Source organism: Nothobranchius furzeri, chromosome 1, assembly GCF_043380555.1.
Source record: "Nothobranchius furzeri strain GRZ-AD chromosome 1, NfurGRZ-RIMD1, whole genome shotgun sequence".
NCBI classification, from domain to species: Eukaryota; Metazoa; Chordata; class Actinopteri; order Cyprinodontiformes; family Nothobranchiidae; genus Nothobranchius; species Nothobranchius furzeri.
In genome coordinates, this window is record NC_091741.1 from 25,573,324 (window position 1) to 25,595,157 (window position 21,834).

Below are 21,834 nucleotides of genomic sequence, written 5' to 3' on the forward strand. Positions count from 1 at the left end.
TGGAATACTCCTCATGATCTCACAACACTATATTGGAGCAGGCGGAGGGAGACTAGGGGTCTTATCCACCTCTGTTGTTGCTTGGCTTCCTGGGGCTGGAGGCTAGGAGGGTGATCTGGCCGTCTGGTTGGGGTCTGGGGTGGTGGGTTGCTGTGCTCAGCGTTGGGTGGGGGAGCCTGCTCATCAGCACCCCAGCAGAAAGGGTCGACCTCTGGGAACGGGTAATGGTTGTACCTAGGGCTGGGGGTAAACGATTATTTTTAAAACGATTATTCTGACGATTATTTTATCGAATAGTCGACTATTCTAATGACTATTTAGAAAATTAATCTAATGATTATTTTTCTATTGCACAATTAACAAAAACCAGAAAATCTCAAATAAATTCCTCAAAAAAATTGATAAATTCTTTCTGTAAGAGAATAAACACTACAGGCCTTCCATTTTGTATAACACTGCTTTTATTGTGTTGTGGTTGGTTATGTTCTGGTGATGTGGAGAACTTGGGAGTGCAGGCTGCTGCCTGAGAGGTGGTAGAAGATGGAGTGTCTCCATGCTGCTTTGTTTTGGTCACTTATGAGCGTGAGGCGAGTGGTGTTACGACCCTTCCTGGGGAGTTTGGCTCGTGTGCAAAAAGGAAGGGACAATAAAGGGATTTAAAAGTTAAAATGATGATCAGGTTTATTTACAACTACAAAAAATCATAAATCTTTCCATCCACAGGTTGGGAATAATAAAACTAATTCTGCCTGTGGGGAATTAAAACAAAGTACAAATAAGTAGGGATGTCCCACTGGGCAAAGATTACAGGGTTCTGGACCAAAATATGGATCTCCAAAGGTCCATCTCTAAACTGGGTGGTTAAACCAAACTCAGGTGATATTTTACACTAAACCGAAAACCCGCAACACTATAAATGTAATAAAAGGGAGATCTACACCACAAAAAAAGATGAACTCTAAACCAAAACGTAACAGCTTATCCAAACGCAAGAAGCTGTTAGCGAAGATGCTAACAGTAGCTTTACCAACGTTAAGTTCAAGTTACCACGTTTAAATAAACCAAAAACACCCAGCAGCAAACATACCAGCACGGAGGAGAGACTGCTACCACCAAAACAGCTCTCCTAATGTCTGAAAGAAGCTCCTTAATGAAGGGAGAAATGCTCCCGGTGATGTTCTACATCTGCGGTAGAGACGAAGCAGCACATCTGACCCCGGAAGTTGTCCGTTGCCGGGAGACGAAGGGGCAAAACAGGAAAGGAATCTAGTAGTGGACGGACGTTGTTCCGGGTCTTCGGTATTTGGCGGAGATGTTAGTGAAGGCGGAGAAGAGGGCGAACTAGAGGAAAAACAGGCAGATTCCTCCTCTATTTACAAACTCCTGGGGATGCAACAAGTGGGCGCGGTGCGTCGACTACCGGATCTGACGTCGACAAATTTTTAGAATCGAGCCCTCAACTTCGTCGAGGCTTCGCTACAGCCCTAGTTGTACCCCATGTGCAGCAGTACCGGGACCAGAGTGAATAGGGTGTGTATGGGGAGCATGAGTGGGTGTCCGGCGTGCATTTTTGTAAGTCTTTGTTGTATGTGCATGTGTGAGGGAGGGAGTGTGTGACTGTGTTTGTGTATGACTGTATATGTCAGGTGGGGCCTTTTGACTCCTCCCCTCTCCTGGATCTTCTCTTGATGATATAGATCTTCGTCCCCCCTCCCCCTGCCACACCTGGTGTGAGGGGTTGTGCCTTGGTCCCCCAAAATCTTAAACCCCCAGACCCGGTTTAGTGTTCGTGACAACCGGGTCTGTGGGTTTAAGATTTTGGCATCTGCCTGATAGATCCCGATGGCTGCCTGGTGGGGTCTGGGTCCCTGGGCTCTGCTGGGTCCCCGGCGGGGGTGGTCGCCCCTGGGTCCCGGGTCGCTGGGTCCCGGGCTTGGCCGGCTAGGGGGTGGGAGGCTGCGGGCGGGCCTGTGGGCTTGCCGCTGATGTCTCCCGGGACTCTGCCGGCTGCTGGTTGTGGCCCCCCGGGGCGATCCTCTGTGCCTCTCGAGGGGGGCGGGGGGCCTTTCTGGTTGCAGTCTCCTTGGGGTTCCTGTGTTCTGGGGCAGCGCCTGGATCTCTGAGACTTGGAGCTCCCCCCGTCTCCTGTGCATCTTTGGGGGGCGGATCTGTGGTCCCTCACACTCTCTGTTGGACGCTCCTATAGAGAAACCTTACATAAACAAGCGCGTGTACACACACAGGTGCTCACATGGTGCTCTCAAAAGTATGGGCTTGAGCACGTTCAACACAGGTCTTAAGACTATGGTGGGCACTTGATGCACTGTGATTTATTATCGTGATTCTTCAGTTAAGCAATGTTGATTATATATTTTTTCATCAAGTTGATGCAGTGATAGCTAGATCTTGTTGTATTGTTGTTGTGTCCCTTTTTTTTGTCCTTTTGCTTTTTTTGTCTTTTTCTGCAGGTCTACAAGCAGACTCTTGTTCATTATTGTTTATTTTTGTGGAACCCCCTCTCCCCCCACCTTTTCTCTTCTGTTCTCTTTCACCTCTGTCTCCGTGTCTGTTCGGAATTACAAAGCATTTAAAAACAATAACAATAAAGTTTTAAGTATCAGGCGTGACATTAAAAGCAAACGCTTTGATGCTCCACCTGAGAGTAAATCTGTAAGGCTTGTTACCAGCATTCAGACATCAATTCTGCTTGCTTCACAGCCAGACAGGACACGGTAAAAATAAATAAATAAAATAATAATAATAAATAATTAAATAAATAAAAGAGCAAAAAGGAAAAAATGAGGTTGGCTTACAAAAATGTGATTTATTCAAATTTCCCAAGGCAATGGTAAACAAAGTGTGCGCATTTGGTTTTTGTTAAACATTTGTGACTTATATTAGTTAACAGTTTCAGTCACATTCACTCCAAAACACATTTTGAGTTTCAAATATTGTTGGAAAGAGGTTCTTAGCATTCTACAGACACACAGTATTATCTGTAAAATAAAATCACTGAACTGTGATCGTGAGAAAGAGGTTTTAAAAAAAGTGTCCCAGTTCACTGCTAGCTGCCTACATTTTGTCACACCCTGTCCTGTCTCCTCGTTCTGTTTAGTCATGTGTCTATGTTAATTGCTCCCACCTGCCTCTCGTTTTCCAATCACCCAAGCTCCCAGCCCTCATGTATTTAAACCCCTTCAGTTCTGTGTCTCGTGTTGGATCATTGTTTCTGTGTCAGCGTGTTCATATTAAAGCCTTTAAACCGTTCCTGCTTGTCTGCCTGCCTGCCTTTGCACCAGCGTGTGGATCCTTCCTCCGCTTCACTCACCGCTTCATTTTTGGTTCAAACACCTTATTTTGTGTTTTTAAGTGATTTCTTTCTTATTCAATGAGAGAACTCTAGTCTCTGCTGGGCTTTAACGAGTGCATCAAAGTCAGGTTGAATGTCTGAGGTGGAGATGCGAAGCACAGCTGACAATTGATCATCAGTGAGAGAGGATCTACAGTGGGGCAAAAAAGTATTTAGTCAGCCACCGATTGTGCAAGTTCTCCCACTTAAAATGATGACAGAGGTCAGTAATTTACATCATAGGTACACTTCAACTGTGAGAGACAGAATGTGAAAAAAAATCCATGAATTCACATGGCAGGATTTTTAAAGAATTAATTTGTAAATCAGGGTGGAAAATAAGTATTTGGTCACTTCAAACAAGGAAAATCTCTGGCTCTCACAGACCTGTAACGTCTTCTTTAAGAAGCTTTTCTGTCCTCCACTCGTTACCTGTATTAATTGCACCTGTTTGAACTCATTATCTGTATAAAAGACACCTGTCCACAGCCTCAAACAGTCAGACTCCAAACTCCACTATGGCCAAGACCAAAGAGCTTTCGAAGGACACCAGGAAAAGAATTGTAGACCTGCACCAGACTGGGAAGAGTGAATCTACAATAGGCAAGCAGCTTGGTGTGAAAAAATCAACTGTGGGAGCAATTATCAGAAAATAGAAGACATACAAGACCACTGATAATCTCCCTCGATCTGGGGCTCCACGCAAGATCTCATCCTGTGGGGTCAAAATGATCATGAGAACGGTGAGCAAGAATCCCAGAACCACATGGGGGGACCTGGTGAATGACCTGCAGAGAGCTGGGACCACAGTAACAAAGGTCACCATCAGTAACACACTACAACGGCAGGGAATCAAATCCTGCAGTGCCAGACGTGTTCCGCTGCTGAAGCCAGTGCACGTCCAGGCCCGTCTAAAGTTTGCCAGAGAGCACATGGATGATACAGCAGAGGATTGGGAGAATGTCATGTGGTCAGATGAAACCAAAGTAGACCTTTTTGGTATAAACTCAACTTGTCGTGTTTGGAGGAAGAAGAATACTGAGTTGCATCCCAAGAGCACCATACCTACTGTGAAGCATGGGGGTGGGAACATCATGCTTTGGGGCAGTTTTTCTGCTAAGGGGACAGGACGACTGATCCGTGTTAAGGACAGAATGAATGGGGCCATGTGTCGTGAGATTCTGAGCCAAAACCTCCTTCCATCAGTGAGAGATTTGAAGATGAAACGTGGCTGGGTCTTCCAACACGACAATGATCCCAAACACACCGCCCGGGCAACAAAGGAGTGGCTCCGTAAGAATCATTTGAAAGTCCTGGAGTGTCCTAGTCAGTCTCCAGACCTCAACCCCATAGAAAATCTGTGGAGGGAGTTGAAAGTCCGTGTTGCTCGGCGACAGCCCCAAAACATCACTGCTCTCGAGAAGATCTGCATGGAGGAATGGGCCAAAATACCAGCTACTGTGTGTGCAAACCTGGTAAAGACCTATAGTAATCGTTTGACCTCTGTTATTGCCAACAAAGGTTATGTTACAAAGTATTGAGTTGAATTTTTGTTATTGACCAAATACTTATTTTCCACCCTGATTTACAAATAAATTCTTTAAAAATCCTGCCATGTGAATTCATGGATTTTTTTTTCACATTCTGTCTCTCACAGTTGAAGTGTACCTATGATGAAAATTACTGACCTCTGTCATCATTTTAAGTGGGAGAACTTGCACAATCGGTGGCTGACTAAATACTTTTTTGCCCCACTGTATACCTGGATTTTGTAAACTTCATCATTGAAAATGTTTGTTCACAAATGTAGGTAGAGCCGAAGAGAACCAACATCTTCTGAGCATGTCTCCTCAGGTTTGGAAAGTTCTCCTCCTTAAGAGAAGAGTAGAAATCCAGCAGAGATCCTGACTTAAAGTGCTCTGCCAGTACTGCATCAGACTGCAGGTCAATGAGTTCCAGCTGCACATCACTGGGTGCATTATCCACACTGCAGGTAAAGGGAGAGGAAATCATGTGCATTTCATCCTCCATTGTTCTGAGATCTTCAAAACGCCTTGAAAACTCACCATGTCGTCGTCGTCTTCCTCCGCTTATCCGGGTCCGGGTCGCGGGGGCAGCATCCCAACTAGGGAGCTCCAGGCCGTCCTCTCCCCGGCCTTGTCCACCAGCTCCTCCGGCAGGACCCCAAGGCGTTCCCGGACCAGATTGGAGATGTAACCTCTCCAACGTGTCCTGGGTCGACCCGGGGGCCTTCTGCTGGCAGGACATGCCCGAAACACCTCCCCGGGGAGGCGTCCAGGAGGCATCCTGACCAGATGCCCAAACCACCTCAACTGGCTCCTTTCGATCCGGAGGAGCAGCGGTTCTACTCCGAGTCCCTCCCGAATGTCCGAGCTCCTCACCCTATCTCTAAGGCTGAGCCCGGCCACCCTACGGAGGAAACTCATTTCGGCCGCTTGTATCTGCGATCTCGTTCTTTCGGTCATTACCCAAAGCTCATGACCATAGGTGAGGATTGGGACGTAGATCGACCGGTAAATCGAGAGCCTGGCTTTCTGGCTCAGCTCCCTCTTCCCCACGACAGATCGGCTCAGTGTCCGCATCACTGCAGACGCCGAACCAATCCGCCTGTCGATCTCCCGATCCCTCCTACCCTCACTCGTGAACAAGACCCCGAGATACTTAAACTCCTCCACTTGAGGTAGGACCTCTCCCCCGACCCGGAGGTGGCAAGCCACCCTTTTCCGGTCGAGAACCATGGTCTCAGATTTGGAGGTGCTGATCCTCATCCCAGCCGCTTCACATTCGGCCGCGAACCTACCCAGCAAGAGCTGAAGGTCAGAGCTGGATGTAATGCTCCTAACATGGATGAGTACCTGCTGAGGTGATCAGCTGATGGTGTGACTTCGTTCAGGGTTTGCATGTGAGTGAGAGTGTTGCTCTCCAGTTGACTTGAAAGAAACTGCAGCTTTCTCATGAAGGCCTTCACGAGGCTGTGCATTTCATGAACAAAAGGCCCTTGCCTTGCAGTTTTGTGTTCGGTTCATTCATCAGTGCAGTCACATCAACAGCAAATGCAAAATCTGCCATCCAGTCCTCATCTGAGGGCTCTGGAATGTCTTTGCCTTTCCTCTCGCAAAACTCTCGAATCTCTGCTTTCAAGTCCCAAACCCTCTTCAGCACTTTCCCCAGGCTGAGCCATCTGACAGCTGTGTGGAGTCCTCCAAAAGAGCCACAAACTGTCTGTGATTCATCGCCCGCGCCCTGATGAAGTTTATTATTTTAGTAACAAAATCAGTAACATGGTTGATTTTTAGCACTGACTTGCACAACACATGTTGGTGTATAATACAATGCAAAAACACCAAATTTTGATCTGCATCGATTTCTGTCACTTTTTCTTGCATGCGTTTCAAAAGTCCGACATTTTTCCCTGTAAGATTTGGACAACCGTCTGTTGTGACACCTGACAGTCTCTCCCATTTCAATCCAAGAGTGTCCATGCACACATTTACCTCTGTAGAAAGATCACTCCCTGTCGTTGTCCCTTTCATCGACCGCATTGCTGCCAGCTCCTCTGTGAGCTTGAAGTCCGTTATCCCCGGACAAATACGAGCAGCTGGGCCGTGTCGCGGACATCACAGCTCTCGTCTAAGGCCAATGAGGAAAAGTCAAAACTTGCCACTTCACGTTGCAGCTGAAGCTCCAGGTTCCCCGCAATGTCCTCGATCCTCCTGGTCACGGTTCGCCTGGACAGCGGGATTTGCTCAAATACGCCTTTTTTTCAGGGCATATTAGTGCGGCAGAGTCCACCATGCACTCTTTGACAAACTCTCCCTCCGAAAACGGCTTGCTGTTTTTAGCTATTTTGTGGGATATCACAAAGCTGGTCCTGGTTGCTGCATCCCTGGATGTGTGAAGCTTAGTAAAACAGCCTTGCTGCTTTTTCAATTTTGCTAGCAACGCTTTGGATGTCCGTGCCCTCTCAGCATCAGACAAGTTCTTGTATTTTTCCGAGTGTTTCTTGTCGTAATGCCGACTCAAATTGTAGTCCTTAAACACGGCAATCTCCTCCCTGCAAACCAAACACACGGCTTTACCTCCGACTTCAGTAAAAAAAATACTTAGCAGTCCAATTTTTGTTGAAAATCCTGCATTCGGTTAGGGATGGGTACCGAATTCGGCACTTTTTAAGGTACCGACCGAATTCCATAGTACACTGAGCACCGATTCACGTAGTTTCAAACGGTGCCTCGTTTCGGTACCCGTCCTTCATAACGAGAACTTGCCTAGACAGCTGCGCATGCGCAAGAGCGTTATGTCATCGGTCCCTGCGAGCGAGTTGTAAACAGAGCAGCATGGTAGAAAGAACGCACGCTAACGCTTGGGTCCACTTCACTAAATGTGATGGGTAACTGGGTGACGATGAAACCAGCGACAACGATCTAAGTGAGACATCCTCATCTTAATCTGCTCCGGTAGGTAAATAAAATGTTCAAGATAACGTTACCTTGATATGTTAGCTTCCGTTTCGCTAATGGTGCGTTCGCTTTCTCCTCTGAACTCCGAATTTCCGAGTAGAACATGAACGCGCTCTAAAGTTTGGCTTCACTTTACTAAATGCGACGGGTGATTGGGTGAAGATGAAACCAGCAACAACGATCTAAGTGTGAGGCATCATCGTTTTAATCTGCTCCAGCAGCTAAATAAACTGTTTACGATAACGTTAGCTTGATATGTTAGCTTCCATTGCCACCGTTGTTATCAGCAGTGTTGGGAAAGTTCACAGTATTTGTGAACTAGTTCAAAGTTCAGTTCATGCAGTTTAAAATGAAGTAGTTCAGTTCAAAGTTCATAATTCATATTTTTGAACTAAGTTCATAGTTCCTAAAATGAACTAGTTCATAGTTCTTTATTCCACCCACTATGCTGTAGTGAGATATTACCCTCAGAATCCTGGTATATTCAAATTGTTGCTACCCATTCAGTCCACACACTTACCCAGCTGCAGCTTTTACTCCTACATTCCCAAAAGCACGAGGAAAGATTTGCAGTTTGAATCTTTTTTAATGAGGAATTATTAATTCAAAATCATAAATCAAGTTTATGAACGCGGGGCTTTCCACTGTTCTTAAAGGCTGCAGGTCTCTGATGATATACTGCAATATTAGGTCGTCTACCTGCGGCTGGGAAATGAAAACACAGCTACTGCTACTGTATGCCGTTTTCTGGTTTTGGGTGGTAGAGGAGCCGCTCGTCGTCGCCGTGTCTTTTGATTGTTTAATAACTTGCATATATCTTGAAAGGCTAGCCGGGTGCTTTACTTCAACGTGCCGTTTCAAGTTTGATTTTGACGTTGTTGATGTTCGGAGTTGCTTCTTGAAACCCGGCGGGCAAAGTTTAAACAGAAATGTAATATTTTTCAAAAGGGTATCTGCAGGTTTAAGGGAGCCAAATTTAAGACTTTTTAAGACCTTTTTTTAAGGCCACTTTGACCAAATTTAAGCTATTTAAGCAGGGCAGCAGTAGCTCAACAGGTTAAGCGGGTAGTCCAGTAATCGGAAGGTTGCAGGTTCGATCCTGGTTCTGGACAGAGAATTCTGCTGTTGTGTCCTTGGACCCACCTTGCCTGCTGGTGGTGGTCGGAGGGACCGGTGGCACCAGTGCTTGGCAGCCTCGCCTCTGTCAGTGTGCCCCAGGGCAGCTGTGGCTACATCGTAGCTCATCACCATCAGTGTGTGAATGTGTGTGTGAATGGATCAATGATACACTGTAGTGTAAAGTTCTTTGGAGTCCTTACTCTGAGAGGCACTATACAAGTACGGGTCATTTATCATTTTTAAAAATTAAATTTAAGCTATAATTTCCAGCTATTACCTGGAACCGATGCTAACCACGCTGCGATCGTGGGATTAGCCATCCAGTTACCGTTAAACTTCCACTTCCCCACTTAACCAGCTAACGTGCTCATCTAAAAATAGCCCCCTTTCACAACCAACTGAACATGTACGGTTCCGCTTATGCCAACGTCGTACACAAAAAATGCTGAACAATAACTAGAAATTCACAAAAATTTTATAGAAATAAAAGATTCTTGTTTATTGGGTCTTTGGTAATTTAAGACCTCTGGAAACTGTATTTAAGGATTATTTGTCATTTTTAAGGATTTTTAAGGCCTTAAATTTGGAAAAGCTAATTTAAGACTTTTTAAGACTTTTTAAGGACATGCAGATGCCCTGTTCCCGTCTGGATCATCACTGACCTTTTCAAAAAACTCTTTAAGGTGCTCATACGAAGAGGCTGCTTTGCTCATTGACGCTAGCTGGCTGCATGTCGCTACAATCACTGAATCTCCCTCTGTATTTTGATGCAGGCGCGGTGTTGCTCGATGACTTGGGTTGCCAGATCTTATATTTTCCCTCTTTTAGCCAGCATGGCTTTAGACAAACATTTGTATGAAAGGCGCCTTGTCAATCTGGCACCTTCTTGAATCAAGCTGAACTGCGTTCAGAGCGGCGTTCACAAACGCCAGAAAGAGCGCGTTCACGATAACGTTCATCAGACCAAAATGGAGCGAGTTCAGTTAACGTTCTCCAAAAATATGAACGAGTTCATGAACGATCGTTCAATGAACTCGTTCAGGCACAACACTGATTATCAGCTAATGGTGTGTTCGCTTTCTCCTCGGAAATTCTAACTTCCCAGTACAGGGTATCCGCGGGTCCTTAAAAAGTCTTAAATTAGCTTTTCCAAATTAAAGGCCTTAAAATCCTTAAAAATGACAAATAATCCTTAAATACAGTTTCCAAAGGTCTTAAATTATCAAAGACCCAATAAACAAGACTTTTTTATTTCTATAAAAATTTTGTGAATTTCTAGTTGGTGTTCAGTATTTTTTGTGTACAATGTTGGCGTAAGCGGAACCGTACACATTCAGTTGGTTGTGAAAGGGGGCTATTTTTAGATGAGCACATTAGCTGGTTAAGATAGTGGGAGCATGCGCCATGGGGAAGTGCAAGTTTAATGGTAACTAGATGGCTAATCCCACGTTCGCAACGTGGTTAGCACCGTTTCCACGCAATAGCTGGAAATTATAGCTTAAATTTAATAGATAATAATAGCTTAAATTTTGTCAGAGTGGCCTTAAAGATATTAAAAAGTCTTAAATTTGGCTCTCTTAAACCTGCAGATACCCTGCAGTAGGAAAAGTCAAATGAAAAAATACGGCAAAAGGAATGAAGATACGCAGTAAATTTAGTTCACAGTAAAGATGTTTGCTTCAATTTAATGATCAGCTTATAAAACTACAAGGACGATGTTAATACAAACAGTTGAATGTTATTTATCGTGATATTTATTAGAGCTGAGGAAAATAATCAAATAATCGATGCATCGGGATGCGGACATAAACGATTCTGCATCGTAGAGGAGTACGCCATAATCGATTATAGTGGAATGTAGTTTTGTTTTTTTAACGGCGGCACCAGCGCCGTATCCAAATCTGTCAGAGTGAGTGTCCTCCACATTTACCTCCGCCTTAATGTGGTACTGCAGGGCTGAGCCTAGAGTTGTCACCCGAGACCGAACTAGAACCGAATCAGCCCGACCGGTTCTGTTGGATTTGGGCCGTGAATCATGTTAATTGAGCGGGTTGTCGTGCGGCGCGCTCCGCTCGCTCGATCAGCGACCGAGAGAGAGAGAGACTGTCTGCTCACACAAGAGAGACGATCGGAGGACGCTCCTCCAAACCGATGCTCCAAACACGCGTTATTATTGTCATAATTTAATTATTATTTCTTCTGGAAGCGCTCAGCCAGACCGAGTGTTGTAATGTAGGGAGATCCGGTCTTGGGGAGGGGGCGGGGTCAGTGACGGCGGCTGCAGCGTGATCGTCTGTCTCTTTTATTTAGGGACACGGAGAAGTTAAAATGAGAGCGAAATAGAAGATAGAAGTTCTTGTTCCACTTTATTCTTTTGTTTCATGATGATAAACTGATGTTAAATTCAGCATAAAGAGAAACTGGGAGGAAGCTTTGGTTCATTTTAAGTTACAGGAGATCTTGTCTCCTATCTGCTCCTCCAGAGACAGCATGGACATGAGGGTCACATGGTGAGGGTCCCACAGGACAGGTTAGTGGAAAGGTTTGTAGTTAGCTGGTTAGTGAAGGAGATCCGTCTGCTGGGTAATTTAATCCTAATCCAGCCCACAGCCTTCTGCTGGTGTTATTATCAGAAAGAATAAAACACACATCTTAAATATTATTGGAGTGTAGAATTTGTTTTATGTTTTATTATTTTCTGCATCAAACAGAACTTGATTCATTCTCCAACATTTCAGAAATGAACCACTGGGTTCAAATAAAATAAACTTAAGTCAAACATTTCATTTGGTGTTATTTCTGACAGCAGTCAACTGCAGCATAAATATTTGACTCTAGAGCTGCTCAGAGACATTAAACACTCATATATGAACCCATTAGGTATTTTATCATTACATTATGTGTCCTGTAGGTTTTCAGTACTTTTTTAGATTTTGTGAGTTTTTGCAAAGCGTGTTTTTCTCAGCCTGAGGCGTGGTGTTGAACCAGGAAACAGATGTTTTACTTTGTTAAATCTTCTTAAATGTTTAAAATGTTTTGTCCTAACCTGTTGTGAATGGAGAGCTTTTGAGGGATGGCGGGTTGTGTCAATTACGTTTTAGATTAAAAGAAATAAAAAGCAATTATCTGACATCTTCTATTTATCGATGAAAACAAATCAATATGAAATAATCGTGATGCATCGTGATGCATCAGGATATTGAATCGAATTGAATCGTTGACCCAATAATCGGGTGACAACTCTAGGCTCAGCCCTGCAGTACCACATTAAGGCGGAGGTAAATGTGGAGGACACTCACTCTGACAGATTTGGATACGGCGCTGGTGCCGCCGTTAAAAAAACAAAACTACATTCCACTATAATCGATTATGGCGTACTCTTCTACGATGCAGAATCGTTTATGTCCGCATCCCGATGCATCGATTATTTGATTATTTTCCTCAGCTCTAGACATTTGATACACCTCTGGCTCTCAACTGTGTGTGTGTGTGTGTGTGTGTGTGTGTGTGTGTGTGTGTGTGTGTGTGTGTGTGTGTGTGTGTGTGTGTGTGTGTGTGTGTGTGTGTGTGTTAGCAGACAGCTGTACCTGTGTTACTAAAGCTCATACTGGTAGAGAATAGGCACTACGGTTAAAGTTTGACAAGAATCAATACATTTTTATGCATTTAACTTACTGATTTATGTTTATAATTTCTCAAGAGCTTGAAGTGAGTTAACTTGTCAACAGTTTGCAGGAGGAAAAATATCGAGATATATATCGTATATCGGAATTCAGCTTAAAGATATCGAGATACAAGTTTTGGTCCATATCGCCCAGCCCTACCTTTTGGTCAAAAGATTGTTTCTGTTTACAGTTTTTGAATCACTTTATTTTACATTGTAAATCTGCATTTTTGGAGCATGACCAGTTTAAAGTCAAATAACAATGTCCCATAGCTTTAACTAACTTGTACAACAAAGTAGTTCATCCTGGAGCCGACACTCTTTGTTAATACTGATTGTGAATCGATTTAAATTGAGAATCGAATCGGAATCGAATCAAATCGTGAGTTGCTCTAAGATTCACATCCCTACTAATTATTGTGTTCTGCTCTGTGCTTTTTTTTCAGCTCCAAGAAAATCAGGATGAAATTGAGAACATGATGAATGCAATTTTCAAAGGAGTGTTTGTTCACAGATATCGGTATGACCTCACTAAACTGGTTTCACTTTAACAGAGTTGTCTAAAGTAAAACTGGTCTGACTCTGCTGCTGTTGTTTCTCCAGTGATTCAATAGCAGAAATCAGAGCCATCTGTATAGAGGAGATTGGAGTCTGGATGAAACTCTACAGCGATGCCTTCCTCAACGACAGCTATCTGAAGTATGTGGGATGGACCATGCATGATAAGGTACAGCTCTGTTCTTTTTGTAGATCATTAACCGAAGAACACGGACCTTTAGGGCTGAGATGCTGCTGTCATCAACTAAAACTTAATGTTTTATTGCTTTAATCATTATTAGGCCTCTAAACTGTCATTTTGCTGTGTTTTGCTACTGTTCATGTCAGGATGTGTCTTTCTTTCCGACATGAAACACCAATACACAGAGCCTAAAAGTGCTTTTGTCGTGTGATTAAGATCAAATATAGAGATCTTTAACAGCACCAGTGAAGTAATGAAGAATGTTTTGGTTCGTATCTGGGTCGGCTACTGTCTGCCTTCCTCACTGAGCGCCATCACCCTCGCCCCTTGGCCTGTTTTAAAAAGAACCGAGCCTTCGCATCTTCAGATTAAACCTAATCAATCCACGTTCTTTTGTTGAGAAGAAACCCGTGGAATCAGCAGGCGGTCTCTTCCTTCTGATGCTGAAATAACCCAGACAGTTTACGAGGTAAAATGTGAAATGTTGCCAAAAGTGTTGTTTTATGCCGGGGACACACCGGTCGCCGAAGCGCCGGGAGGTGTAGCGCTCACGAAATTCGGCCGCTGCTCCTCAGTTCAGACCAGAGGCTTGTTTCCGCTCCGGTCGAGGCGCGCCTCGGCTCAGCTGTAGTTTTTCTTTTAACCACTTGGTGTCCTCCATTTCCTCTCTGCCTTTTCTCTGCTCTTTTCCTCTACACCCTCCTCCCCCTTGCTGTTTGTGTTTTTGTCCGCGTGTGTGTGTGTCTGTGAACCAATTGTTAATAGCTGGCCTACGACTTTCTGCCTCTCTGTCCTGTTTGCTCCGGTTGAAAGACACCCAAAACCACACCCCCTTCACGTGGTCACACACACACACACACAAGTTCGCTGTGTGTGTGTGTGTTCGTGTGGTTTTTTATGCAGTGTCTGATTATGAACACATTTGACTATCGCGGAATTTTATTTTGAAATGCTTTATTTTGTTAAATTTACCGGCCTGCCTCATATGTCTAGGTTTGATTTCCTGCCAGAATTGACGCGGTTCACTCGCGGCTCGTGAAAAAAATAGAGCAGACGCCGAAACGATCGCTGCACGGTGGGGGCTGGAGCGCCGGCGCGTTGCGCTTCGGCGGCCCATGTGGCCTATAGAATAGGATAACGGGGCGCCGAATGAAGGCGGTCCTTGTTTCGCGGCGCTTCGGCGGCCGGTGTGTCCTCGGCGTTACGCTCTCCTTTCGACCAGCAGGGAAAACTAGTTTGCTAGCTTTGGTGCTGATCTGAGTTCAGCCTACAGAAATACAAACTGGATCAGCTTTATGTATTTTTTCCTTTTTCCCGGCTGTTTTGAGATTTTTTCCTAGTAAAAAAAATATGGTTTTTGTAATTTCTCCAAGTTGATGGTTAATGTTACTAGTAAACACATTTGAAAGGTCATAGTCAAAACCAGTTCATGTGGTGCACCTCTATGGTGTATCTTTGATCCATGAGCTGCATGAAAATAACCCATGACTTATGGAGAAGTTATGTGTTTTTGAATATGTAAACTAGATCTGCAAAGGTGTGGAGCTATATTGTGTGTTTTTGTTGTTTAGACTTCTAAAAAAGTATCTTTTTTTCTTCTTAAATATAAGTTTAAATAAAGCTTCCATCAAAAATAAATGAATGAATGAAAATGACAACCCTTACTGGGATCTGATCAACCAGTAAACTGGAGAATTCAAATATAAATGTTTGTCCTTTTTGTGGAAAAACACAATAAATCGGTCTGCTCTATCATGTTAATTTTGCTTTAAATACAGATTTCATCAGGTGTTTATTTCTGGTTGGATAAGTTGGTTTAGCTTGGTCACACATTTGATGCCAGCATCACAAAACCAGAACTGGGAACGCCGTGGTTGGAGTTCTGAGATTTCCTCCTCCTCATCTCTTCACCAACTCCTCTCTGTGACTTCATCAGTAGCTCAGAGGTGTAACCGTAGATGTTATTTGGAGAACAGACGATCGCTTTCCTGCTCTCCGATTTCATTTAAGTTAGATATAAAATTTAAAAATGCATGTTTGTTAGACACAACTTGTCATTTTAACCAAATAATTCTGTTACTGATGAAAAGTTGCTATTTGATGAACTTTGCTTTATTTTTGTGCTGATTTGATTCCAGCAAGGAGAGGTTCGTCTGAAGTGTCTGACGGCTCTGCAGGGTCTCTACTACAACAGAGAGCTCAATGCTAGACTGGAGCTCTTCACCAGTCGCTTTAAGGTCAGCACCACCTGCTGGACAACCTTTAACACAACTTACAGCTCTTTTCTCTGCTGGAGCTGGTCTCGCGGCTCACTTAGTATCACAACATGTCCGTAGTGTGGAACAACGGGCAAAAATATTTAGACTAATATGGGAATGTTAACCACATGATTTAATTTTCTTTTCTCAGGACCGTATCGTCTCCATGACTCTTGACAAGGAGTATGATGTTGCAGTACAGGCAATCAAGCTGCTCACTCTAGTCTTAAAGTAAGTGGCTGTTACTGCTACAGCTCAAACACTTACAGTTACAAAGTGATGCACACCATATAGAATCTTTAGCGTGAGCATTTTCCAACCTTCTTTTTTGCCGTACAAACACACAGAATTCAGTCAATCAGAAAAATAGAATAATACTTGTTTGGGCATCGTTTTGCATCAACGCAATATGGATGCCATCAGCCCGGGTCAGGGTAGTGGTTACCTTTGCAGGTGTTTAGAGTGTTAATTAATATATGTCTATGATGTTAATCTAGGGCTGCACGATGTTAGGAAAACCTGCGATATTCGGTAACAGTGCTTAATATTGCGATATCGATATTACTCACGATAAATGAACAAATACTAAAGTATGCAGTGTTGATGTCGTCTGGCGTGTGACGTCTGCTCTGGGTTCAAAGCAAACAAAAACTAATGCATGAATTCCATTACAACATAACATTTTTATTGCAAAAATATGCAGTTGCACCCGCTACTGTATTAGCAGCTGCACCTGCTACTGTATTAGCAGCTGCACCTGCTACTGTATTAGCAGCTGCACCTGCTACTGTATTAGCAGCCGCACCCGCTACTGTATTAGCGGCTGCACCTGCTACTGTATTAGCAGCCGCACCTGCTACTGTATTAGCAGCTGCACCCGCTACTGTATTAGCAGCTGCACCTGCTACTGTATTAGCAGCTGCACCTGCTACTGTATTAGCAGCTGCACCTGCTACTGTATTAGCAGCTACACCCGCTACTGTATTAGCAGCTGCACCCGCTACTGTATTAGCAGCTGCACCTGCTACTGTATTAGCAGCCGCACCCGCTACTGTATTAGCAGCTGCACCCGCTACTGTATTAGCAGCTGCACCTGCTACTGTATTAGCAGCCGCACCCGCTACTGTATTAGCAGCTGCACCTGCTACTGTATTAGCAGCTGCACCTGCTACTGTTATTAGCAGCCGCACCTGCTACTGTATTAGCAGCCGCACCTGCTACTGTATTAGCAGCCGCACCCGCTACTGTATTAGCAGCCGCACCCGCTACTGTATTAGCAGCCGCACCCGCTACTGTATTAGCAGCCGCACCCGCTACTGTATTAGCAGCCGCACCCGCTACTGTATTAGCAGCCGCACCCGCTACTGGATTAGCAGCCGCACACGCTACTGGATTAGCAGCCGCACCCGCTACTGGATTAGCAGCCGCACCCGCTACTGTATTAGCAGCTGCACCCGCTACTGTATTAGCAGCCGCACCCGCACCCGCTACTGTATTAGCAGCCGCACCCGCTACTGTATTAGCAGCCGCACCCGCTACTGTATTAGCAGCCGTACCTGCTACTGTATTAGCAGCTGTACCTGCTACTGTAGTACCTGCTACTGTATTAGCAGCTGCACCTGCTACTGTATTAGCAGCTGCACCCGCTACTGTATTAGCAGCTACACCTGCTACTGTATTAGCGGCTGCACCTGCTACTGTATTAGCAGCTGCACCCGCTACTGTATTAGCAGCCGCACCCGCTACTGTATTAGCAGCTACACCTGCTACTGTATTAGCGGCTGCACCTGCTACTGTATTAGCAGCTGCACCCGCTACTGTATTAGCAGCCGCACCCGCTACTGTATTAGCAGCTGCACCCGCTACTGGATTAGCAGCCGCACCCGCTACTGGATTAGCAGCCGCACCCGCTACTGTATTAGCAGCTGCACCCGCTACTGTATTAGCAGCTGTACCTGCTACTGTATTAGCAGCTGCACCCGCTACTGTATTAGCAGCCGCACCCGCTACTGTATTACTGGATTAGCAGCCGCACCCGCTACTGGATTAGCAGCCGCACCCGCTACTGTATTAGCAGCTGCACCCGCTACTGTATTAGCAGCTGTACCTGCTACTGTATTAGCAGCTGCACCCGCTACTGTATTAGCAGCCGCACCCGCTACTGTATTAGCAGCCGCACCCGCTACTGTATTAGCAGCCGTACCTGCTACTGTATTAGCAGCTGTACCTGCTACTGTAGTACCTGCTACTGTATTAGCAGCTGCACCTGCTACTGTATTAGCAGCTGCACCTGCTACTGTATTAGCAGCTGCACCCGCTACTGTATTAGTAGCTACACCTGCTACTGTATTAGCGGCTGCACCTGCTACTGTATTAGCAGCTTCACCCGCTACTGTATTAGCAGCCGCACCCGCTACTGTATTAGCAGCTACACCTGCTACTGTATTAGCGGCTGCACCCGCTACTGTATTAGCAGCCGCACCCGCTACTGTATTAGCAGCTGCACCTGCTACTGTATTATCAGCTGCACCCGCTACTGTATTAGCAGCTGTACCCGCTACTGTATTAGCAGCTGCACCCGCTACTGTATTAGCAGCCGCACCCGCTACTGTATTAGCAGCCGCACCCGCTACTGTATTAGCAGCTGTACCTGCTACTGTATTAGCAGCTGCACCCGCTACTGTATTAGCAGCCGCACCCGCTACTGTATTAGCAGCCGCACCCGCTACTGTATTAGCAGCCGTACCTGCTACTGTATTAGCAGCTGTACCTGCTACTGTAGTACCTGCTACTGTATTAGCAGCTGCACCTGCTACTGTATTAGCAGCTGCACCTGCTACTGTATTAGCAGCTGCACCCGCTACTGTATTAGTAGCTACACCTGCTACTGTATTAGCGGCTGCACCTGCTACTGTATTAGCAGCTTCACCCGCTACTGTATTAGCAGCCGCACCCGCTACTGTATTAGCAGCTACACCTGCTACTGTATTAGCGGCTGCACCCGCTACTGTATTAGCAGCCGCACCCGCTACTGTATTAGCAGCTGCACCTGCTACTGTATTATCAGCTGCACCCGCTACTGTATTAGCAGCTGTACCCGCTACTGTATTAGCAGCTGCACCCGCTACTGTATTAGCAGCCGCACCCGCTACTGTATTAGCAGCCGCACTTGCTACTGTATTAGCAGCTGCACCTGCTACTGTATTAGCAGCTGCACCCGCTACTGTATTAGCAGCTGCACCCGCTACTGTATTAGCAGCTGCACCCGCTACTCTATTAGCATCTGCACCCGCTACTGTATTAGCAGCCGCACCCGCTACTGTATTAGCAGCCGCACTTGCTACTGTATTAGCAGCTGCACCTGCTACTGTATTAGCAGCTGCACCCGCTACTGTATTAGCAGCAAAACAACAAACTGCATGCATGCAGTTTCTCGGTGACTTTAAAACATCACCTCCACCATAAAACTTTTTCTGATGCTCCAAATACAGAAAAACATCCCTTACCAGGGTTTTTGAATAAATAGTTTAAATGTTAAATAATAGTTAACATCACTTACATACAACAGCAAATTCTCTCATTGCTACTGAACATTTTCTCCACTTATGTGGTTATGATATAAGGCTGTTGCTGTAATTGGGAAGTGAACTGTGCTGAGCCAAACTAGGAGAACATTAAGATTTGCTGAGGGAAAGAGAAAAACTATTGTCTACCTTTCAGAAGAGGAACTGGCAAAAAACTACATGGAAAATATGTGAAAACGTTTGTTTTTAACCCCAAATTGAACAAGTTTACCTAGGTCTTAAAAAGCAGCTCAGATGATGAAACTGCAACTATGATTCTGATAACAAGCTAACAAATCACCGGCACGTGTCGGAGTCAGTCCGGTAAAAATGATTAACGACACCGAGCGGACTCACGTTCACGTTTGAAAGCAGCGCTGAATCCAGAAACATCAGCACAAAGTGCGCTCGTTGCTCTGAGCCAGAGTGACGAACAAGGGAACGGCGCCGCTAACTCTGTTCGGGTGTTGCTTTCCATCCTAAGGGTCTACGTAGGGGGCGGGCGTATTATGTAAATGGACCCATCTGATTGGCCGCATATCAGAAGGGCTACATTTGAGTGGTCAAATAATACTTCCGTGTAAAAAACAGAGCTGGTTTACAGAAAGTTGATGTATGACACGGATGGAAATGTTTGAACCAAACATTTATCGCCGTTTTTGCCGTGTTTTGCGATGGGCCTATCACATGTCCTGTTATCCCGATGACCATAAATTTTTTGATATATTGTGCAGCCCTATGTTAATCCATGATTTTACAAAGTTTCACAACATTCTTAATTTAGCCTTAAGCATGAAAATAACTGGAATTAGAGGCCTGAAATATTCCACTCTGTGTAAAGAATTTATACAATATGAGGTTATAATTTCTGAAGTGTGTGACATAAAATACACCACCTTTTTCTCACTGTTTCTAATTTATTAGATGCGTTTTACTGCATATGTTTGGAGTAGTAATGCACGGTATAACCAGTATGATTTTGGCCTATGGTATAGAATTATATACTACTGGTTAATCGGATGCACATTCTGATGACGTCATCAAGGAATGCAACATTTTAGCGCTTCAACATGACTGAGTGTATGCCCCTCCTGCTTTTGTGTGAATTTTGTCGGCTCTGGGTGAAATGCATCAGCAGCTGCTGCAGAGTGGATAAAGATGTGCTTGTAGAGAAGATGGGGTTATGTCGGTTATACGGACCGGTTGGGTTTAGAGAGTTGGGCGGTGAGCAGAAAAACATCCTTGGTAAAATATGCTGGGAGAGGTGTTAATAGCTCATTAATGCTAATTCCCCTAAATGCCTTTTGGGTTACACGCAGGCTTCCAAACTTTTTGGACATTTCCTGTGATTTAATTTGAACAGTTTTACCCCACAGTCCTTCTCAGTTTCAGCCATTTCTACCGGTAATTTAAAAGATCTAGTCTGAATCCAGCTCCTCCTCCTCTCGCTCCGTGCTGCTGGTGCTCACTGCGGTGAATCAGACCGGCGCTGATCTGAGCACAGCTCAACTAAAGTGAAAGTAATCGGAAAAACCTCCAAACTTATTGTAATTTTATTGACAGAAAAGGCAGCAGAGCGTAATTTTACCTGCAGTTATTCACTGCTGAAGTAAAACTTAACTGCCATGAGCAAAAAAAAAAAAAAAAGTTAAAATCGGATTACTGAATCAGGGAAGCAGAAATAAAATGTTATTTTGCTTTTACATTTTTTACTTCAGACAATTTAGAATTTAGTGTTTTCATCACATTTGGCTTGAATTTCATTTAAAATATCTTAGTCTTTATTCATTTTCTGAGATTTTCTGTTGCATTGTTTGGAAAAAGAATCATAATGTAAAAACTAATTGAGATATTTTGTATTTATTTAAATATGTTTTGAACATTAAATGTTATTTAAAAGGCATCCTATAATTTTTACAATTTGTTTTGCAATTCATCTGGCATGAGAGATTGTTGAGTCATTTTGATTTGTATCAACGGAAGAAAAGAACAGGGTGTCCGCAGGGTCTAGAAAAGTCTCAAAAGTCTTGAATCTGATTAAAGGACAATTAAGACCCTTAAAAGTATTTAAAAAGTATTAAATGGATTTAGTAAAGTCTTAGATTTGGTTCGTATTGACATGAATTTAAAATACATTTGTCTCATACTTGCAAACTTGACGCTTTTCAGAGAAAATTGCCGTTTATGAAACCAAATACGTTCTCGTGAATCAAAGAGTTTTTGTTTTAGGGAAGCGGAGTTTTTGGTTGGGCTTCAGTCATTCTTTATAAGAATCAGTTTCAGAATAATGAGGAGTGTTCATCCTCTTCACAAACCATCTTTGTTAGTGGGCCACGAGTCGTCATTTGACCAATCACTCACGGAGACGGCTAGGCAAAACCACGCTGCGGTGGCCGGTATCGCTGCGGCGCTACCGGCCACCGCTTCATCGTCTCGCAGCGGTTGGAGCTTAAAGTTAGTAAATTCATCAAAATTCCCTCCAAGTACTACAGTTTTTTGTCAAGAACTTTAGCAGGCTTGTCTCCTCTCAGTTTCAGCTGAGTTCAAGTGTTGTTCAAAAACAAGTTTCCCAGTAATTAGACAGGTCCATCCTAAAACCCGAAGAAGATAGTGACACAGACAAGGTGCTGTGGTTGTTGTTTCTGACACATGCAGGCTAAA

General features: G+C 44.4%; 1 protein-coding gene across 1 annotated transcript in view; it reads left to right on the top strand.

Annotated features, from left to right (window-relative positions):
• stag2b (STAG2 cohesin complex component b) overlaps positions 1-21,834 on the top strand; it is a 63,059-nt gene that overhangs the window by 14,036 nt on the left and 27,189 nt on the right. The window contains exons 9-12 of the mRNA XM_070544361.1: positions 13,060-13,133; positions 13,217-13,340; positions 15,491-15,589; positions 15,762-15,841. Coding sequence (XP_070400462.1) covers positions 13,060-13,133; positions 13,217-13,340; positions 15,491-15,589; positions 15,762-15,841 — 377 coding nt within the window. The remainder of the gene's footprint in view (positions 1-13,059; positions 13,134-13,216; positions 13,341-15,490; positions 15,590-15,761; positions 15,842-21,834) is intronic.